A 20892-nucleotide genomic window follows, 5' to 3' on the forward strand; every position below is an offset into this window, starting at 1 on the left:
ATACCAGATGACAAGAAGCTACTACTATTACTTGTTTTAAAGTTCTTAGTATTACTTGTATTGTGTGATATTTATTTGGCATTATTTGACTACATGGCACAAGGTATCTTGTGTTAACACATCCTATTTGTGTTTATTACTAATCACATTTTCTGTGATAGATATTTTTAAAAAATACTCCTCTTCCGTTGTTAGCCAAACTTACCTAAAAAGGCAAAGAATGATGCTTCCTGTAATCAGAGCAACTAGAGAGGCGCTGTGTCCAAGGGTGTAAATTGCTTTCACCAGAACATAGAAAATCTATGGGGGAAAAACCATTTATATTCAGCTGTAACTAGAAGTGATCACAAATAGAGCATTTGCTAGTGAGTTCCAAAATTATGCACAGGATGGCATTTGTATCACTAAAGTATAGACCCTTTCCATTCCCTGGGGTCTTGGTATGTCATCAACAGAGGATGCATGAAGAGTGCTCACTCAGTAGCACTCATGCCTAAACGAGAGATGGTGGAGAAGGAAAAGGAAAGGGTTTCATTACACCTTGGTATAGTAATCTCCTCCCAAGTATATGAAGTGATAAATTGTGCCTGTTTTGCAAGTTGGTGTCCATAGTCATCTTAAGATATTCTGATTGTCCTTATGCGAAGGACACGGTGATACCTCTCACTGTTCCACACATGTGGAAGCTATTATTATTATTATTAACATTTACACAGCACTGTACATGCAATCTTTTTAATTAGACGCATCCCTGCCCTCGGGCTTACAATCTAAAAAGACATGACACAGAAGGAGAAGGGAGTGGTGGCGGGAAAGGGTAAGAGGTCCAGCAGTTCCTCTCTACCTCCAAGGCCTGGACCAAGGCAGATGGACTGGAGGGAGGGCTTGGCTTCATAATGGATGGTTAATAATTTTCCAGGGAAAATACATACTCTCAAGTAGGATAATGCATATACAGTACATAGCTAGTTAAACCTCTTATTGCAACATACTTCAGCAATGGTAAAGAGATCTTTCCTCTATCATAGCTGAGTCAACAGGCTTTACACACACTGTTGCTACAATTGTGGGTGTAAACTTTATATGGATCTTTCCTTATTAATCTGGAAGGCATTCTTAACTGTGTAAGGCTTTACCAGATACGTGGCTCAATGTACATGCATTTCCACTACTGAACCTTCTCTTTTTTAAAAAAAGAAAAGAATGCAGTCATGCAGAAAAGAATCAGTGTGGCTTTCTATTAATATGCTTGCTGAATATAACAGGCTAAAGTTAGCTTGCTTGCATTTTGTTTGACAGGGCGTTCTTTCCACATCAGAACATATTTCTCACTTCAGTTTAACAGGACAAAAAAGTTGTTAGCCAAAAGGTTAATTTGCTGCTTCGGGGTCTATGAAGCCTTTGGAATCCCATTGTAGCTCAACATCTGTCTCTCTGGAGGGAGTTGTCGAGTCTGACAGTTGTGTTGCATTTGTACACTTGGCATCAACTGACATTAAACTAAATCTTAAGGCCAGAAGGAAAGGCCTGTTGGACCAGAACAAAGGCCTAGTCTTTTTCTTGGCACATTTGCTGGCTAAGATGTCCTTCAAGAAACCCACACCAACACTTAAAATAGGGTGAGAAACCTTTGCCCTTCCAGATGTTGATGCCATTGCCCAGGCTGGATAACGCTAAGGGGTCCTGGAATACAAAAACATCCGAAGCGCCATTAGTTCCCCAGCACTGGTTTAAAAACTATAATACTATTGTAGCTGTATGTCTCCAGCAATTGGTATTCACTGGCATACCAATTCAAGAATATACCAGTCCCTCTAATCGTATAGGTGAAGATATGGATTCTGTTGCCAGACCAGTCCCCCATTCTTTCTCTAATCCCCTTTCAAAGTCTTGTGGGCAATAAATTCCATGAATTAATCATGCCCTATCTAAAGAAGTGCTTTCTTTTGTTTGCCTGGAATCCACTGTCAGTTTCATTGGATGGCCCCCAAGTTCTTAATACATTGAACAGCAGTGTGATGGACAGTTGTTATAATCTATTTATTTTGCCTTCTGAGAGCTGAATGTTATGGAAGGCAAATTGGTGATTTATGGGAAGCAAATATACCCATCCTTGGCAACCAGTGTTGCAGCTCTGTCTCCCTTTGATAATGAAACAAAATATGAAATATATCTCTCTCCTTCCTGAAGCTTGCACAAGCTGGTGCCTCCATTTGCTGGGCTGTGTAGAAACAGTTTCTACACATTCCATTGTGTAGGTGTTTGTTGACTTCCAGGCTTAGGGCACTAGTAATGCTCATTGATGTCACACCATTTCCATTCCACGTGTTTCTTACCTGAGACACAAACAGTACAGTTTCCTTCTTATGAAACAACCATGAAATAATAGGCAATTATCACCTGACAGTATATTTACTTTTGTTTGAAAAAAAGGTGACTGATCTTTAGTGATATTTATACATTTATTGATTTATTTTCTGCTCTCTTCCAAAAGTGAGACTCAAGGTGGCTCCCAGCAAGATTTTAAAAAGATGCAAATAAAAATAAAGTTATATTATTAGTACATAATAAAACAAATTATCATATCAGCCCCCCAAATAGCACACTGACTAGAGAAGTATTGCTACCACCTCTCCCCAGTTAAAAGCCCCTATCTCAGTAGCCACTCAATTTCTGAAAGACCACACAAATAAAAAGATCTCTGACTGCTAGTAAGAGGACAAAGGAGAGCTGGCTAGCCTAGTATCCCTTAAAAGGGAATTCCTTTCAAGCAGCTACCAAGAATTTCTCTCTCATATCTCTCTGTGTTGTGAGGCTAATAGAAAGTCCTCCCTGCAGATCTGAAAGCTTGAGCACACTTGTATAGGAAAATATGACAGGACCCAAGCCATATGAGCCTTCATAGTTTTTAGATAGCATTTTGACTCACAGTAAAGCTACTATAAACATGTTGTCTGTCTGACACATATATGTTTTGTTGTTATATACTACCAAGCCATCTTCGACTTATGTTGACTTTATGCATGATAGACCTCCAAGACCCCGGCCATCAACACCTCCACTCACATCTTGCAAACTTGTGGCTTTCTTTATTAAAGCTATTTCTTTAGTTATTTGGATTTATATCCCGCCTTTCTCCCCAAATGGGATTCATCTGTCACGGGGTCCATCTGTAATGTGTTCTTTCTCTTTTCCTACTGCCTTCCACATTACCAGGCATTATTACCTTTTCTGATGTGTCGTTTCATTTCATGATATCCTTTAGAGTTTATTCATTTTAGCTTCTAAGAAAGTTCAGACTTGATTTCCTCCTGCACCCACTTTTTTGTGCTTTTCACAGTCTGTGGTATGTATACAATTTTCTTCTAGCATCATTTTTCAAATGAGGCGATGTTCTTCCTTTCAGCTTCCTTCACTGTTCCAATTTCACAACCATACATAGAAACTGGAAATGCTATGGAATGCATGATTCTGACTCTGGTATTTATGATATATCTTTACAGATGCAAAGAAACTTCTTTAGTTCTTTCATAGCAGCCCTTCCAAGATTTAGTCTTCTGATTTCTTGACTACATTTTGATTAAAGACTGAACAAAGCTATAGATAAATATTTAACTATTTTGCTGACTTCATCACCCACTTTAAAGTTATTTAAACCATCTGTGGTCATCAATTTGGTTTTCTTAATATCCAGCCATAACCTTGCTTTTGCACTTTCTGCATTAACTTCATCAGTTGTTGTTCTTTCATCAGTAGTCATTCCAAATATTTATTTTCTGCTAGTAATATGGAGTCATCTGCGCATCTTAAATTATCAGAGTTCCTTTCTCCAATTTTCACACCACTTTCCTCCAAGTCTAATCTTAAACAATATTTGTTCAGGAAGACTTTTACTAGCCAGTAGCAAGTACTTTGCGTATACAATGTTTAGTGTTATTGTTTCTCGAATTATTCTCTACACTAATTGCTCATGCATGCAACTATTCTTTCATAACAGTAATAGTAACAGTTAGTAACAGTTAGTAACAGTTAATATTTGCTAGTCAGTTGTTTGATTCCTTCTTTCCAAGTACATTTTTTTACTACTAAGAATGAGAAAATACCCTCATGGGTTTCTGGAAGGATCCTTTTAGGAGGCACGTGTTTCAAAACCACCACCAGCATAACAGTGAAAGCACCATGGGAGAGCAAAGATAAGCAGATAAAGTAGAGGCAGAAAACCAGTGCGAACAATACCAAAATGGGTATTGAATATAGTGACATGGCCAAAGAAATTGAAAAGAAAATGTCCAGAGTATAACATGATGCAAGAGGGTTAAAAATAGTGCTGTCTTATGTAAGCTCCTTTGTGAGAGTTCCCTAGCAGCTCCACACATCGAGGCGTTCTGATTTGAAGTTGTTCATCTCTTCCAGAAAATACAGTATCTCAAAAAGCCTTGACAGTTTTAGGTAGAAGACAAGGAATATAAAGCAGATGTGAAAAACACTGTGTGTGCCCAAGACATGCTGGCTGATGTACCACACAGGAGGAAAAAAACTGAATTAATTTTTAAAAGGCAAACAACAGAGATACAAATCATACTCTGATTATGGGAGTAAACTGTTGCATTAATCAGCCATGACACAGGAATATGCTCTCTATGTTTACATCTATCGATGATGTAGTTCCAGAGTGAAATAATTGGTGGTTTAAGTGTTGGACTACAACTTTGGAAACCAGGTATTGATTTCTCACTTGGCCATGAAATCCACTGGGTGACCTTTGGCAGGTCACATGCTCTCAGCCTCAAAGGAAGGCAATACCGAACCATCTTTGAAGAAATCTTATCAAGAAAACCCCATGATAGGTTTCCCTTGGGGTTGCCATAAGTCAGAAACAACTTGAAGTCCCATGACAACAGCAGCAGATGGGCTTTCCCAAAAACCTTGATGGTTACCCTCTGTTTGAGGACAGAGTTGTGTTTGCAACACAACATTTGTGGGCTATCAAAACTACCCATCTCTCTCAGGTGTGGCAGGATAAGACAATCCCATTGTTAGCACTGAAGTAAGATTCAACTACCAGTCCAGATGTCTCCTCAATGTGGGATGAGATGGAGTGTCTTCTTGTCCTTCATCGCAGCCAGCATCCTATGAAATCCGTGGATTTGCCATTTTTAGGGAGGGGTATCCTCAGCCAGACAGCTTGATTGTCTCATCAAACTACAAATCCCAGGATTCCATATGATCTTGCCAAGGCAGTTAATGTGGAAACATAGCACAATAATTATGTAGTGTGCAAGGACTCCTAGTTCTGTGAAAGGACCCTAGGTGTGAAAGATGGCCTACATGAGGCTCAGCTAGACCCTCCTCCATCATCTTTTTGCCAGCAGGCAAAAGTATTTTTATTTAGGCAGGCCTTATTTTTTACACTGGCGAGGCAGATGGAGCTTTTAATGGGACGTGTCGTATCTTTAACTTGTGTGACTTTTTTTTTTAAAAAAAGAACTATTATTTAAATTTTTGAAAACTTTTGGATTAATTCATTTTAGCTGTACTTTGTTTTAACTTGTTCTAAGCTGCCTTGAAGCCTGTGCTGGGACAAAGATGGAATATAAATTCAATAAATCAATGCAATCCCACCCTTTTTAAAGAGACCTGCTCATCCCAGGAAAAGAGAGATAACAAAAATAGGGAAGGGATGTATAGGAGAAGTTATGGAGGCCTGTTTTGTACTGGGAGATTTTTTGATACAGATAATCAAATTGTAATCTGGCAGTTCTGTTCCAAAAGCACATGGATGGTATGTGTGGTGTGGAAACATCCAACTTCAGCCTTTGAATAAAATGGAACATACATTGGCATTATTGTAATTAATTAAAAGAAATAATGTCATGTCCCTCTAGGGAAAAATCTTTTTCTGTGCCAGCAGATATTACTAGGTGACATTATGGCCACCAAATACACTTTCTGTCAGACATCAGAAAGAACCATAATCAACTGTCTTATCTTCCTTCTACTCTGCAATGTGCTATTTTAAAAGACATGCATGCATTATGTGATGCACAGAACAATTTTTAATATAAATGATTTTATTACTTTATTTTAGAGATAAGAAGCTTGACAAAATTCATTCCAGGCCTAGATGCTTCATTAGCATATTCATTTCCCTGCGCTTTAATTTGGAAGGCAAGAAAGTGTGATCAAATATTCTATTTCACCCTTTCCTTATAAATTAGAATGTTAACTCAATTTTTAAAAATCGGCTATGACAAAAGAAAACTACCATATATACTCACGTATAAATTGACCTCTTGTATAAGTGGAGGGCAGGTTCTAGGGCCAAATTATAGATTTTGATATAACCTTTAGAGAAGTCAAGGGTGAAACTTATGGGCATTGTAACAAAGGTTCCGGGCGGGCTAAGGAGTTGAGACTGCCATGGTCACCTTGGTCGATGATCTCCGTCTGGGCATGGACAGGGGTAGCGTGTCCCTGTTAGTGCTCTTGGACATCTCAGCGGCTTTCGATACCATTGACCATGGTATCCTTCTGGAACGCCTGAGAGAGTTAGGAATCGGGGGCACTGCACTCCAGTGGTTCCGTTCCTACCTTTCGGGCAGATTCCAGATGGTGCAGCTGGGGGACGAATGCTCCGACAAGAGGGCGCTTACATCTGGTGTCCCTCAGGGAGCTATTCTATCTCCCATGCTATTTAACATTTACATGAAACTGCTGGGAGAGATTATCCGGAGGCACGGGGCGCGGTGTTATCAGTATGCTGATGACACCCAAATAGTCTTCTCTGTGTCTCCGACTGATGCAGTGACCAGGGATGGCATCTCTCCTCTTGATGCCTGTCTAGACTCGGTAATGGGCTGGATGAGGGAAAACAGACTCAGACTGAATCCAGAGAAAACGGAAGTGCTCATGATAGGTTCCCCCGGTCCGGGATTGGAGGTTTGTCCACCTGTCCTGAACGGGGTCACACTCCCCTTGAAGGACTCTGTTCTCAGTCTGGGGGTGCTCCTGGACTCGTCGCTCCACCTTACATCTCAGGTGGATGCGACGGTCAGGAGCACCTGTTTTCAACTTCGGTTGATACGCCAGCTGCGACCCTTCCTGGGCTGGAGGGACCTTGAAACGGTGGTACACGCTCTGGTAACCTCTCGTTTGGATTTCTGTAATGCGCTCTACATGGGGCAACCCTTGTACCATACCCGGAAGCTACAGTTGGTTCAAAATATGGCAGCTAGAGTGGTCACTGGATCTTCCAGGGCCACCCATATAACACCGATACTAAAAGATCTCCATTGGCTGCCCATCCGCTTCCGAGCGCAATACAAGGTGTTGGTTATCACCTACAAAGCCCTAAATGGCTTGGGCCCAGGGTACTTGGAGAACCGCCTCTCCCCATATAATCTGCCCCGCACACTCAGATCCGTTGGGAAGCGTTTGTTGACAGTCCTAGATTCTAAATATGCCACAACATCACGTAGAGCCTATTCCATCTCGGCTCCTTTGCTCTGGAACGCGCTTCCCAGTGAGCTCCGCTCGGCCACCTCCCTTGAGCGGTTCAGGAAGGAATTAAAAACCTTCCTGTTCCAAACAGCTTTCCCCTAACTTTTTCCCTTTGTAGCCTCCTTCCTCCCCCTCACCATTATTATCCTTGTTGTAAACATCTTATGCTAGTTGGATATTGCTATTGTGATTTTAATGTATAATTGCTGTTATTGTGTATTGTGTTTTTTACTCTGTAACTGTTATTGTTGTAACCCGCCTTGATCTACGAAAGGCGGGCTATAAATAAATATTTTATTTATTATTTATTTATAAAGGATGTAAAGGACGAAGTAAAGGGAAATGGTGCCAAAGAACTTAGAAACTTCCTGTAGCTTCCCTAAAGGCTGGATGGATGATGAGGGAACTATGGTAAATGTTGGATGTGTGATGTGAGGACTGTGTGTCACCAGGCATTGGTGGGGCTAAGAAAATGTGCGCATGTCAAAAATGAATGAAAGGCAAGAATTAAGGTACTGTATTGCAGTTTGGTGTGGTGTAGAGGTATGTGTGTTGGACTATGACCCAGGAAACCAGAATTCAAATCTTGGCTTGGCCAAGATTGCTCACTCAGAGAAAGGAGCTGCATCCACACTGCAGAAATAATCCAGTTTGGCACCACTTTAACTGCCATGGCTTAAGGCTATGGAATTCTGGGAAGTGTAGGTTGTTGAGGCACTAGAGCTGAGCCTGCTGAAGCTTGATTCCTAATTGTTTGCCCACCATAATTAACTGCAATCTTTTGTTTGTTTTTGCTGTCTCTCTTCATTCTGGCTTTTAATTATGTTTTATTTTTATTTTTTATCTGCACCTGCTTTTTAACTGTTTTATTGCAGGTTTCTTTCTTTTTTGCTCATTCTTCCCTTCATATCTGGTGCATATTGCTGCTTATTAAAAACCAACTTGAAACTTTTGATGTCTTCAGCCTTGTCTACATGGGCCAAATAAAATGGTCTCATCCCATCCTCATGGCAACCTGCCTTAATGACACAGGGCCAAATCCCCAACTCAAGTGTGGATTGTCTTCAGGACATGAGGTCAGTTTTGCACCGAAATAACCCCCATCTTTCCATTAAACCAGTTTTAAGAATCTTACCTTTTTGCCGTATTTTGCAGAAAAACCTGTAGCACCCTGTAGCAATGCAAAGGCATCACACAGGGGGCACAGACCTGTAATGGTGTGCCTGTGTAGGTTGTTGCAAGATGGAACCTCTGGCCTCCTGCTGGCAAAGTCTTTGCAGGATCTGGCCCAAGCTGCCAAAGTCCTGGAAGGAGCAGGTATAAGCCAACAGGCACAGCTAGCTCTACTAATGCATGGCAGCTGGAGCAGCTGTAGGTACAGCCATTTAAGGGCTGCATTGGCCTCGCAACCCTTGCCACAGCAACATGGTCTTCTGTGTTGCCTGTAGCACCAGGCAATATGCAAGAGAGGAGTATACAGGTGGTGGGGTGGTACACATGGCTACTAGTAGCATCACAAAGGGTATTGCCTCCCTTTCTCATTTACTCAGCAGACATGCCAGATTGTGAATGGGACTTCCAAAGGCTGAAGTACTGCCCCCTTCAGTAGCGGCTACTGTTGCGGGAGTGCTTTCCATTTAATGTCTGATGTAACAGCCATTGCTGTTGGCTACTTTCTGTCCCGAGTCTGATGTGGGTGTCTGGAAAGAGCTGCAGGGCAGCTGTGCAAGATGCTGAATGGGATTTGCTGAGGCCACGGTGCTGCCTTCTTGGCAGAGGTCACTACTAAGGGAGCCATGTTTTCTGTTCAGAGCCTGGTGCAGCAGCTGAGCCAGACTCTGAATAGGGGCTTCATATGTCATGGCATGCCCCCGCTAGAAGTCATCTGGCTGGTTGGTAGGTTGCCAGCCAATGGGGCAAGCAAGTCCATGGAGGGAGGGAGGGAGGGTGGAACAGTCTGCAGCTCCCCTGTGGCCCTTTCTGGGCAGCCTTTCATCTCAGCAAAAGTTTTGAAGTCTATTAGAAAACTTTAACCTCATTCTTACTCTTTGCAGGCTTATTTCACTCAATCACATATTACAACACAGAAACGTCAAAGCAAATTGTGAAAAAAAAAACTGTACATGATATAGCAAATCTGAGGTAATTTTTGAATTTAGAATGCCAAATTACTATAAAACCAGTGTACTTTAAAAAAAAAGTTTTTATGTCTCTCAGTTTTGCAGGCCTGTGAATCAGTCAGCCAATTTGGGAAGGATCTTGAGAACGTCCTTTCAATTAGTTAGGGTCCAATCCATCCAGAGGTTTTCTCCCATAAGTTTCTTCAAATTAAGAGGAGCTATTATGCTCTTGAGCAGTTGTTATTCATGTCAAATGAGGCTTGAATCTCCTGGTGGAATGAGTTCTCTATCACTAAGGCTGTACTTTTTAAAGGCATACATCCCTTACAAGGCACCAACACTCCCAAGGAGCAACTAAAATCTGAAAACTTTAATATCTGAGAAGACTATATATAGAAAAACTGCCTTCCAGCTGGAGGACTCAGGATGTTTCCATTCTGCTTCCTTGAGAACTCTGTATTGTTTAGCCTTCTAAAATCCCTTAATTAATGAGATCCGTACATGTGATTTATTTTTTTTAAAAGGAAAGTCTCTTGGTAATGTAATTAGAAAGTAACATTTAAAAAAAAGAAAAAAAAACTTCTGAAAGGTCTGCAGCTACTATCACATGTACACAATGCCCAAATATTACATTCTGTGTCTATGCCTCCATAGATCAAAATTAGAAAGACCAGAACTAACAATAGTTGTCAAAACTCACCAGAGAAAATATGGCTGAAGTCTCTGCCAAAAGGTCCCTTTTTAAATATATATTAAGCAAAGGGTCACAGGTACAAACGCAATATGATATATTCGTAGGTCATAAACCTTCAGACTGGTATCCCAAAGCTATTTTGGAGTGACTACACATTTCACAGATACAGGAAAGAGACTAAAGTGGTGGAATTATAGTTGGTGAGCACAGAGAGAGACCTGATGAAATGATTGTTCTAATTGTTTTATTCTGATGAGCTAGTTTCTGTCTAGCTGAAGAAATGCTGAGAATACCATGGACAGCCAAAAAGACAAACAAATGGGTCCTTGAACAGATCAAACCTGAAACCTCCCTGGAAGCCAAGATGATCAAATCGAAGCTGTCATACTTTTGCCATGTCATGAGAAGGCATGACTCATTAGAAAAGACAACTCTAGGAAAAGTAGAGGGTAGCAGAAAAAGAGGGAGACTGCATGCCAGATGGATAGACTCTATTAGGGAGGTCAGGGGTATGAATTTGCAGGAACTAAGCAGAGCAGTGGAGGATAGAGTGTCTTGGAGATGTTTCATCTATAGGGCCAACATGAGTTGTGAGCAACTCAAGAGCTGTTAACAACAAAAGTTTTCTACCTGCAGGTCATCCATATGAGAACACTTATGCTGTCTCAAGTGGTCCAAAATTCTACTACCTCATTGTTCCTGAAGCTCTTACTTTCAGCTAACCTGCCAAGCTGTCCTTTCTAGTGATCCCTGCATAGTCAAAAAGAGCAACTGTTACTCATTTCCTTATTTATTTATAATAAAATTTAATGATAAATAAATAAATACACACTTTAAACCATTTGCCTTGAAGGGCAACCATGTATAAGCATCATATTATCCAGGTAGCTGTGTTTTGCCAATGCAATAGGCCTTTGGTATCCATTGGGGTTTCGTTCCAGGATGCCGAGTGGATACCAAAATCTGTGGATGCTCAAGTCCCATTAAATAGAATGGAGGAGTAAATTAGGGTCCCTTATATAAAATGGCAAAATCAAGGTCTTGATTTTATACTGTATATACTCATGTATAAGTCTAGAAATTTTAGTTAAAAAATTGAGTCAACTTATCCATGAGTGCTGTAAGTACTGTACTTTAACACTTCCTAGTGAAAGGCAGAAATGTAATCTGTCTTGGAATCACTGACCCTCCTCTATTTTTTCATCCATCCAGACTTTATTTTGAGCACAAATAGTTATGCCTGCTAGAATTTTGTTAAGTTCTTTGGCATTGTTTTCCCTTGCGTCATCCTTTAGATTCTTTGTTACATGCCGCTAGATTTTACCCTCAACTTATCCTTGGGTCATATCAAAATCAATAATTTTGACCACAAAACTATATCGTCAAGTATATACGGTATATTTTTAAGCATGATGGTTGAATCCATGGATAAGGAATCTATCGATATGAAAGGCCGACTGACAGTGCAAATAGCAACCATGGTGCTCAATGGCTGAAACAGTGTAAGGGAAAATAATTAACCCAGCACCATAGGTTCCCTTTCCAAATTTATTTGTCTCAACACATCCATAGTTAATATTATTAGTTTCTTTTAAACTGTGGGAAATAACACAATTTCCCAAATGCTGAAATGGGATAAATTGTCAACTGAGCCAATATAAATTGAAGTTTGGTATGTGGTGAATTTTACCAAGTCATCTGAAAAGCTTTATACAGTGGCACAGATGGGGCAAAATAATTTTAGATTAAAAACACAAGATTTCAGATGCTGACAATCAATTCAGTGTGTTCTTAAACTTACTGGGCAGGACTGTAATTTCCAGAACATTCTACCAGTGTTCTAACATTTAAATCTTACTGATAGTGCTGACCCAGAAAAAACTTAGGCGGGTTACAGACCGCCTGTTTGGGGCGGGCTGCACCCGCCTCTTTCCCTGGTGTATCGGGGCCTCAGCTGCCAGACCAGCAGCCTCCGAGGCCCTGATCCGCCGCTTTGCAGGCTGCGGGGAAGCGGCAAAAGGTCGCTTCCCTGCAGCCTGAAAAGGGGTGTCCTTGGGGCTTCAAGCCCCAAGGACACCCCGCGGTGGCGGGGAGGAGGAGAAAGGAGCTGCTTGGCCCCTTTCTCCCTTGCTTCACTGGGTGCAGCTGTCTGAAGGCTGCGCCCAGCGATGCAAAGCGGCGCCGCAAACCAGGAAGGAGCTCCGAAACGGAGCTCCTTCCTGGTCCGCGCAAAGGGCGCACTAAGCGCCCTGGCGCGGTCGTGACGTCGTCATGGCGGCCCCCATGTGGAAGGGGAGCCGCCATTTTGTACGGACTCAGTCCGTACTAGGGTTAGGGGGGTGTGGAAGCACCGCACCTTCCTAACCCTAGTACGGACTGACTCCGTACTTTCATGGCGGTTTATAACCCGCCACAGTAGTTTGAATCATATGCCTCTGAACACACCAGTCTCATCTGATTTCAGAAGTTAAACACCATCAGGCCTGGTCAATATTTGGGTTGTAGTTTTACCAAGATATTCAGGGACAGCAAAGAAGGAATCCTGCCTAAAAACATGGAGTGTAGCTACCAGTCAGAGGTGACAATACTGAGCTAGATGGACCAACAGTCCTACTCACTATAAAACAGCTTTTTATATTCCTATGTTCCTCAAAATACCTAGGAGACATCTCTTGACTTATGTATAATTAAGATAACCCGGAAGTGTCTTCAAGGTTTATGCTGGCTTGCACCAGCTGAGATAAAACTGGTCTGGGTAAAATTTAACATTAATTTTTAATCAGCTTTTAATGTTTTTAATCCATTAAACCATTTAATTAACAGCTTCAAACTTGGAAGACACTGAAGGACTAGGATCAGAAAATAACGATTTTAGCTGTACTGTGTGCAGTGGAAACATGAACATATTGTGCAATAAAGATGGTCCTTTGGTACAGTATTTTTAATTCTGAATGGCAACATAAATTGTCTTACCGTGCTGTCCTCTATTTCTTTGTATCCACAAGCAGATATGAAATCTGGAAATATATCTGACCAACCATTGCTTGTACAATTTTTGCTGATATTTCCTTTAAAAAAAAAAGCATACCAATGTAATCCATAAACATCTAGCAATTTTCCTCAGCAAAGATTTTTAATTAAAACCAACAAGATCTATAAACCTACATTTATTAAGATCAGGAGCAGTGTAAAGCTAGTCCCACCAAACTAACAGAACAGACCTCCCCAATTGGGTGTCCTTCTGATATGCTGGTCTCCAACTCCCATCATCCCCCAAATACCAATGACAATTGCTGTGGAGGGATTTGTAGTCCAAATTATTTGGAATATGCTAGATTTGGAAGGATGGGATGAAAAATTCCTCACTTTTCCATTGTTTAGTCGTGAAAATTATTATAAGTTCAGAGAAATAACAGGTCTTTAGAAACTTCCAAGTAACTTTGTGTTGCTCAGCAATAACTGACCTGTACAGCATTTTAAAAAAATATTTGGCAGATGTGTTATTAGCTTCCAGACTTTGAGAAGACTAATTTGGGCTTAATTATATTTGATGTGAAAGTAATTTGAATAAAATTGTATCCATAAAGTCCTTTCACTACTCTACGCTATTATTTTAGATGATACTGAATGATCTGGGGCAGAGTTATCAAAGCCTTCAAGTCTGGTGATGACAAATAACTAGCCAAAGGAATGAATGGACCTCTGACACACAGCACATTTCAATTTTGTTTATGATACATTTTAAAAGCAGCATCCAATTATGGGAGGAGAAATTCTACAGTGCACAACACATTACAGGGCTTCCCTATTACCCTCCCAGAAGAGGAAAAGAAATCATTTTGAGCTCTAACGAATAAATAGGCACCCATCATGCATGAAATGTATGAAGAAATATCTTTATTTGTATTAAGCTCAAAGCCTTATCAGGGGTAGTTGGTGCATCTGCTGCTGTATGGGTGGACAATCTACATTGAACAGATACTCTCCAGTTTCTGGGATAGGTTACAACCCTGAGAGATCCCCTATACAACCCAGAGCACCTGCAGGAGGAACAGCGATACAATCAAGTGGATTTAACAGCTGTCCATGCTCTAATTCTGAAATAATATAGGGCCTAATCACAATGCACAATTATAGCAATATATGCCACTTTAACTGCCATGGCTGTGTCCTATAAAGTCCTGGGGTTTGTAGTGTGGCGATGCACTAGCACTCCTTGAGTAATTTTAAATGCCCCTCCCTAAACTGCAAATCCCAGAATACCCTAAATATGTGGCTCATCCACATATTATGTCCTAAAGGCATCAGATCCCATCTGATCTTGGAAGTTAAGCAGGGTCAGCCTTAGTTAGTACTTGGATGGGCGGCCACCCATGAAGACCAGGTGCTGTAGGCTATAGTTCAGAGGAAAGAATTGGCAAAACCACCTCTGAGTAGTTCCTTGCTTAAGAAAAGCCCTTGAAATTCACGGGGTCACCATCTGTCGAGAGGCAACTTGAAGGCACATATGCATACATGTCAACCACACAACACAACTATAGCACTATATTCCACTTTAACTTTTATGGCTGTAACCTATGGCATCCTGGTATTTGTGTTTTGTTGAGGCACTAGAGCTCTCTGACCAAGGCATTTAACTCTTCATTTAACTCATATATTGTAAATTAATTCATAGGCTGCAAATCTCAAGATTCCACAAGATGTTGGATGAGGTGAAGGAGAAGGTGGTACTCTTTCATCCCACATAGAGGACCGTCTGGAGTTGCAATTTGACTGGTATTCTAAATGCCCCTCCTTAAACTGCAAATCCTAGGATTCTACAGGATGTTGCCATGGCTGTTAAAGTGGAACCTTACCACTATGTCTGTGTAGCCTCAAACGGTGCACAATCAGCAGACTAGATTGGACAATACTTGCTCTCAGATCCATCCCCAAACATGGGACAGATAGTAAGAGTGTGTTTTCCTTCCTTTTTGCAGCACATGCTTGCTCTGCCTTTGATCCCAAAGGATGTCCTCACAGGGATGTGATATTCACCTAGGACCTATACCCACAATGGACATAGGTTCAGATTGGTAGGAATGGGGGAGAACTGTGTTCGGTTGTAGACAACTTTATAGGATTTGAAACTTATGAAACCAAATGCAAGCCTGAATACAGATATTGATCTGTATATAATCAGGAATCTGTACATTTGCAAGCCTATGATCCAAATCACATACAACCGGCCCTTCTTATACACAGATTTTTTATAAATGGATTCAACCATCCACGGTTTGAAAATGTTCAAAATATATATATAAATTTCTAATATCAAACCTTGATTTTCCATTTTTTTATAAGGGACACCATTTTGATCTGTCATATTTAATGTAACTTGAGCATCCACAGATTTTGTTATACACGAGGGATCTTGGAACCAAACACCAGCGTATAACAAGGGTCCACTGTACTAAAATAAATACGTATGTTGGAATAATACATGCAAAAAGGCAAATATTTGGGGGAAGGGGGAATGCACACAAATGTGCCTTAGCCCAAGGGCAGACAAAATGTGGCTTGTGGATCACACACAACCTCCACAGTTGATTTTTTGGTCTCCAGGAAGTTATGTGACTTCCAGGTCATTCCCTGTTGTAAAAAGGACCCTCTTGGGCCTACAATGGCTCACCCCCCCACACACAAAAAAAACATAGCAAGACTTCCCCCATGTTCCCTAGGGGTGTTTGAGAAGGAAATTCTGGTTTCTTTTGGAAGGGTAAGGTGGGTGTGTGATTCTCCAAGACTTCTTGGGGGTTCAATGTGGCCCTCAGCCTCTGACAGTTCCCAAAGTGTGGCTTAGCCAATGAGCAAAATACGTACATTTGGGAAAATCCCTATGGAAATATGTACAAATATCCATACAAGGGGAGAAACCCTTTGCAATCTACGACAGGGTATGGATACAGTTGGCCCCCAACCTTTGTGGCAAGGATCCTTACAAAGTGGAAAACCCGCAAATATAGGCCACTATTTTTTTAATCTGAGAGAATACTTCTTTAAGCATTTGTAGATCTTCCAGTGCGATTCTATGGTCAATCTCTGCTGGAATCGCGCTGGAAGACCTACAAATGCCTAGAGAGAACATACACTGAGCCCTTGGTATCCACTGGGGTTTTGTTCCAGGACCTCCCATGAATACCAAAACCCATGCATCTCAAGTCCCATTATATACAATGGCATAGAAAAATGGTGTCCCTTATATAGAATGGGAAAATCAAGGCTTGCTTTTTGAAATATATGACCCGTGGATGCTTGAAACAGTGGATAAAGAATCCATGGTTATGGGTGTCCAAATGTATTTTTTGGTCATGTATGGGGAAATGGCGGAGGAGGTGTTAAATAGAGTAAGTGATGGATAATCAAATCCATGAATGTTTAGCCTGCAAATATGGAGACATAGTTGTATATATATGTATATGTGTGTGTATGTTTTTCTATGTGGACTGGGGTTGGAGTTGGGGGTAGACATTTGGAATGCTCTTGTTTTCTGCCATGTGAATAGAATTGACAGATATTATACAACCTGACCCACAATCCATACACAAGCAAGCCCAACCAAGCCAAAGGCACTCCACCAACAATGTAACAGCTGCTCAACCAAGCTTTGACCTTATTTGCCAGTCCTGGAAAGGTACCCAAACCAGGTATGGCATGGATCACTAAGTGTGTCTGGTAGACTAGGATTGGATCGATGGGTCACATATTGTACCAAGTCACCCATTTTGTGAGAGGGAAACAGTTATAGCAATTGTTCAGGAATCTTTCCTTAATGCAGACCTGAAGGCTGTGGCTGCATATCTATAGAAGAATGGATATGCAAACTAGCCATCTTTATTGACAGTCCCACTTATCTTGTGACACAGTATTAAATGCAGCCCCTGTTCAATCTATATCCATAACCAAATTTTAAAAAATAAGTGATTGAATTTCTTGCTATTAATACCAGTTCATGCGGAGTCTTTTAGCTTCAGTCATTAAAAAGGAATTTGAAATACCTGGTTTGGTGAAATAGTGGCTGAAGATTTTTGGACAAGGGACTGTCACAGTTTCTCCAATTTCTGCAGGGTGCCAGCAGGTAAGGTTATCCCAGATGCCAAGACATCCTGAAAAAATAAGCAGATAGCATCCACTGTGAAGCATCTTGAGTGAAATTAATCTTTCCAAAATTGCAGCCAAGCTGCTTAGAGCCCTGAGGTCTTTGTAAGGGATATAACAAAGCAAAGTAGTTCTCCTTCCTTGCCACAATTTTTCAGACCACACAAGTGCTATGTAAGATGTATCCATATTTCCAGTTAGTACAAGTTGTAAAAATAAATTATAATAAATACTTTGAAAATGAACACTTTAAAATATATGGCTTTCTTTCTTCCTCTAATGACTGAAATCTTCTTGTATTTTTTGTTAAGTGCAGTTTTGGTACTTAACAAAAACATACTGTATACGTCATGTATAAGTCAAGGGCAGGTTTTGAGGCCAAAATTAAGGATTTTGATATGACCTAGACTATGGCTTTTGCAGGGACGTAGCCAAGGGGGGGGTCTTGGGGTCTGGACCCCCCCTTCCGTTAGATAAAATGAATGGTGTGTGCTGCCACGCCGCCGCACCCAAGCCCCATTATAATGGTGGCACTTAGTCTGGACCCCCCCCCTTCCCAAAATCCTGGCTATGTCCCTGGCTTTCAAGACCAGGGTTCAAATCCTGGCTTGGCCATGGAAACCCACTGGATGACCTTGGACAAGTCACAATCTCTCAGCCTCCAAGGATGGCAATGGCAAACCCCCTCTAAAGAAACTTGCCAAGAAAACCCCTGCCTTAGGGTTGCATTCAACAACAACAACAACAACAACAACCAGCCTTGAACTTTAATGTGATGTGATAATTTGGTGTGATTTTAATCCAGACAGGCTGACAAACATGCACAAATGTCTTTTTCAAATTCTTCACAGCTTGATTCCTCTCATCACTCCTTTGACTGGAAGCATCAGAAAGCTGCCACCAATGCCATTTCCCTGCCCAGGCTTGCAAAAAGGTCAGAAATGGCACCATGGCAAAGAGATTGGTGTTTCTTTTAGGGCTCCAGGGACAGACTAAGCTCTCACCTTTCACCACCCTACCCAGGGAAGAGGATAGTTCCTTCTTTAAATAAGAGTTAAAGTACAGCACTTACACTGACCTGTGGATAGGTTGAACCAGGTTTTCTGGATCAATTTTTTTGACTAAAATTTCTAGACTTATGAACATACAGTTGGCCCTCCATATCCACAGACATTTTATCCACAGATTCAACCATGACTAGCAGCCGCAATAGACTTTTCATTATGAACTGGCCCAATCTAAACCTTGAGGCCACCAAAATCATACAAAGGGAGCCAGGAGCTGTTTGCGGCACAAATTGTTGGTTCTGGCATATAAGTTCATTTAGCCAGGGACTCATCCGTATAAGAATTATGATCAATGCATTCTTTTTTCTTCTAGCTTTGGGAAAGAGATGTCCATCCTCACTGTATTATACAGAATTACAAACAAAGGACATTGACCAGAACATTTCTCATCCAGCAATTTTAGCACATTCCAACTCATTGGGGATGTGAGTGGTCAGTGAACCATCCCTTCTGTCAAGAGCAGCCAAATTCCACTCTGTCCCTGCAGAAGTTCCCTTCTGTTTTATTATCATTTCTCTGTTTCTTTTCAGACAAAAAATTATTCAGGAAGAAAAGGCAAAACAGGTGCATAGTATCATTTGATTCCTAGCACTATGAACCTTCCATCCAGAGGCACTCTTGAAAGTTTATTTTTATGTTCTCTAAATTAAAGTCAGCTTGTAATGGAAAAACCACAAATGAACCAAATCAATTGCAGGGGGAAAAAAAACAGAAGTAATCAGTACAATACTCAGTTCCTAAGAGAATCCTCTTCCTGCAAGTTCATTACACTAGAACCTCTGGCAATATTAAAAAGGAAACATTGAGCGGAAAGCCAAATTCAATCACCGAGCCTACAAAAATCAACAGTTTTCTTACCTGTGCACAGTAGCTTTTAAAGTGCCAAGCTGTCAATGAATTTGGTATTCTAACAAAGGAAAGGGAAGCCATGGAGACAAGGTTAAAAATTGTATAAGACTATGTCACTGACAGTAATCTAGCTTCCAATGTTTCACCAATGAAAACTGGGACATCAGTGGCTAAGAGTGTGGTCAAAAAGGTATTACTGTGATGAGGAAGAACACAAGCTTTTGCCTGAGCCTACTGGGAAGGGCAAGCTTCCATTCCATCCCCTCTCCTCCTTCCTGCTGAGTTAACTGAGTGCAAACTACTTTTGGAAGCAAACATCTACATTTTGGATTCCAAAAACACAAATTCTCAGGATACCGAATCATTTGCAACATTAGAAAATGTGTAGTAAAATTCTGAATTATAATATATATGGTAGGTCTACCTATAAGTCAGGATAACCATTAAAATAAAGGGTGGAAAAAACCAACAACAATACAGCCTTTCTCTTGGGTACCTAAAAAGGTGATTCTGACAATCTAAATCAGATTTCCAGACAGCATAATAAACAAACGCCAGTTGGCTTATTTCCTACAGGATTTCTACAGCAGGAACTCAAGCAGCGTTTTGTCATGAGCACACTAATTAACAAGATATTGTGTTCATCATCTTCCCCCGACACACACAGGATGAAAATGATCACACAAGCAATATTACTGCACCTTAATTTATGTAGTTTCCTTTATTTGTATACTGTATTTTAAAAAACACAATTAAAACAGCAAATTTTAATGAACCATTTTAGCATACTCATATACTGTACCTATGAGTAACACATTCTTTTAGAATCATATTAAAAATGACTTAGTAAGAGCCCAGGAAATAAGCAGCAATATAGAGATTTTCTGTATGCTTATTTGCATAGCAATGAACTATGCCTCTGAGGCTGAGACAGTGTAAACTTACCCAAGTCACGTAGTGGGTTTTCATGGCCAAGCAAGGAATCAATCTCTGCTCTCCAGAGTCATAGTCCAACATTCAAACCACTACACTATGCTCTTACTATGTCTTACCATGTATATGCAAACACAGACATTCCAAAATCTGGGGGGAAATCCAAAATATTTCTGGTCCCAAGCATTTTTGGCACAGGATATTTAACTTGTATAGCATTATAATTCCACTTTGACTGCCATGCCTGTATCCTGCAGAATCCTGGAGTTTGTAGTTTGGGAAAGCACTAGAGTTCTCTGGCTGAGATTTCTAAATACTCCTATCAAAACTGCAAACCCTAGGATTCTACTGGATGGAACCATGGCAGTTAAAGTTGAATTGTAGCACTATAACGTTGTTGGGCAAAAGTGCCCTAAGACAAAGTTGTGTGTCTGTGACCTCTCCTGCTCCCCTTTCATCCTCAGATTCCAGACGTCCAAGCCAACATAGGTAATGGGCAGAGCCAAGTCCAAAACATCCAGAGGACCAAAGGTTGAGAACCACTGTCTTTGAGAACCTAAACTGGTTTGCTTCCCTCGGGGCTAGTGGAGGG

The 20892-nt window shown here is 40.9% G+C and overlaps 1 protein-coding gene across 1 annotated transcript in view; it reads right to left on the reverse strand.

Annotated features, from left to right (window-relative positions):
- VIPR2 (vasoactive intestinal peptide receptor 2) overlaps nucleotides 1-20892 on the reverse strand; it is a 62015-nt gene that overhangs the window by 13073 nt on the left and 28050 nt on the right. Inside the window, exons 3-5 of the mRNA XM_042475174.1 lie at nucleotides 17352-17459; nucleotides 13288-13382; nucleotides 206-300 (exon numbers count right to left, since the gene is read on the reverse strand). Coding sequence (XP_042331108.1) covers nucleotides 206-300; nucleotides 13288-13382; nucleotides 17352-17459 — 298 coding nt within the window. The remainder of the gene's footprint in view (nucleotides 1-205; nucleotides 301-13287; nucleotides 13383-17351; nucleotides 17460-20892) is intronic.

Source organism: Sceloporus undulatus, chromosome 6 (assembly GCF_019175285.1).
Source record: "Sceloporus undulatus isolate JIND9_A2432 ecotype Alabama chromosome 6, SceUnd_v1.1, whole genome shotgun sequence".
In the NCBI taxonomy this organism is placed as follows: domain Eukaryota; kingdom Metazoa; phylum Chordata; class Lepidosauria; order Squamata; family Phrynosomatidae; genus Sceloporus; species Sceloporus undulatus.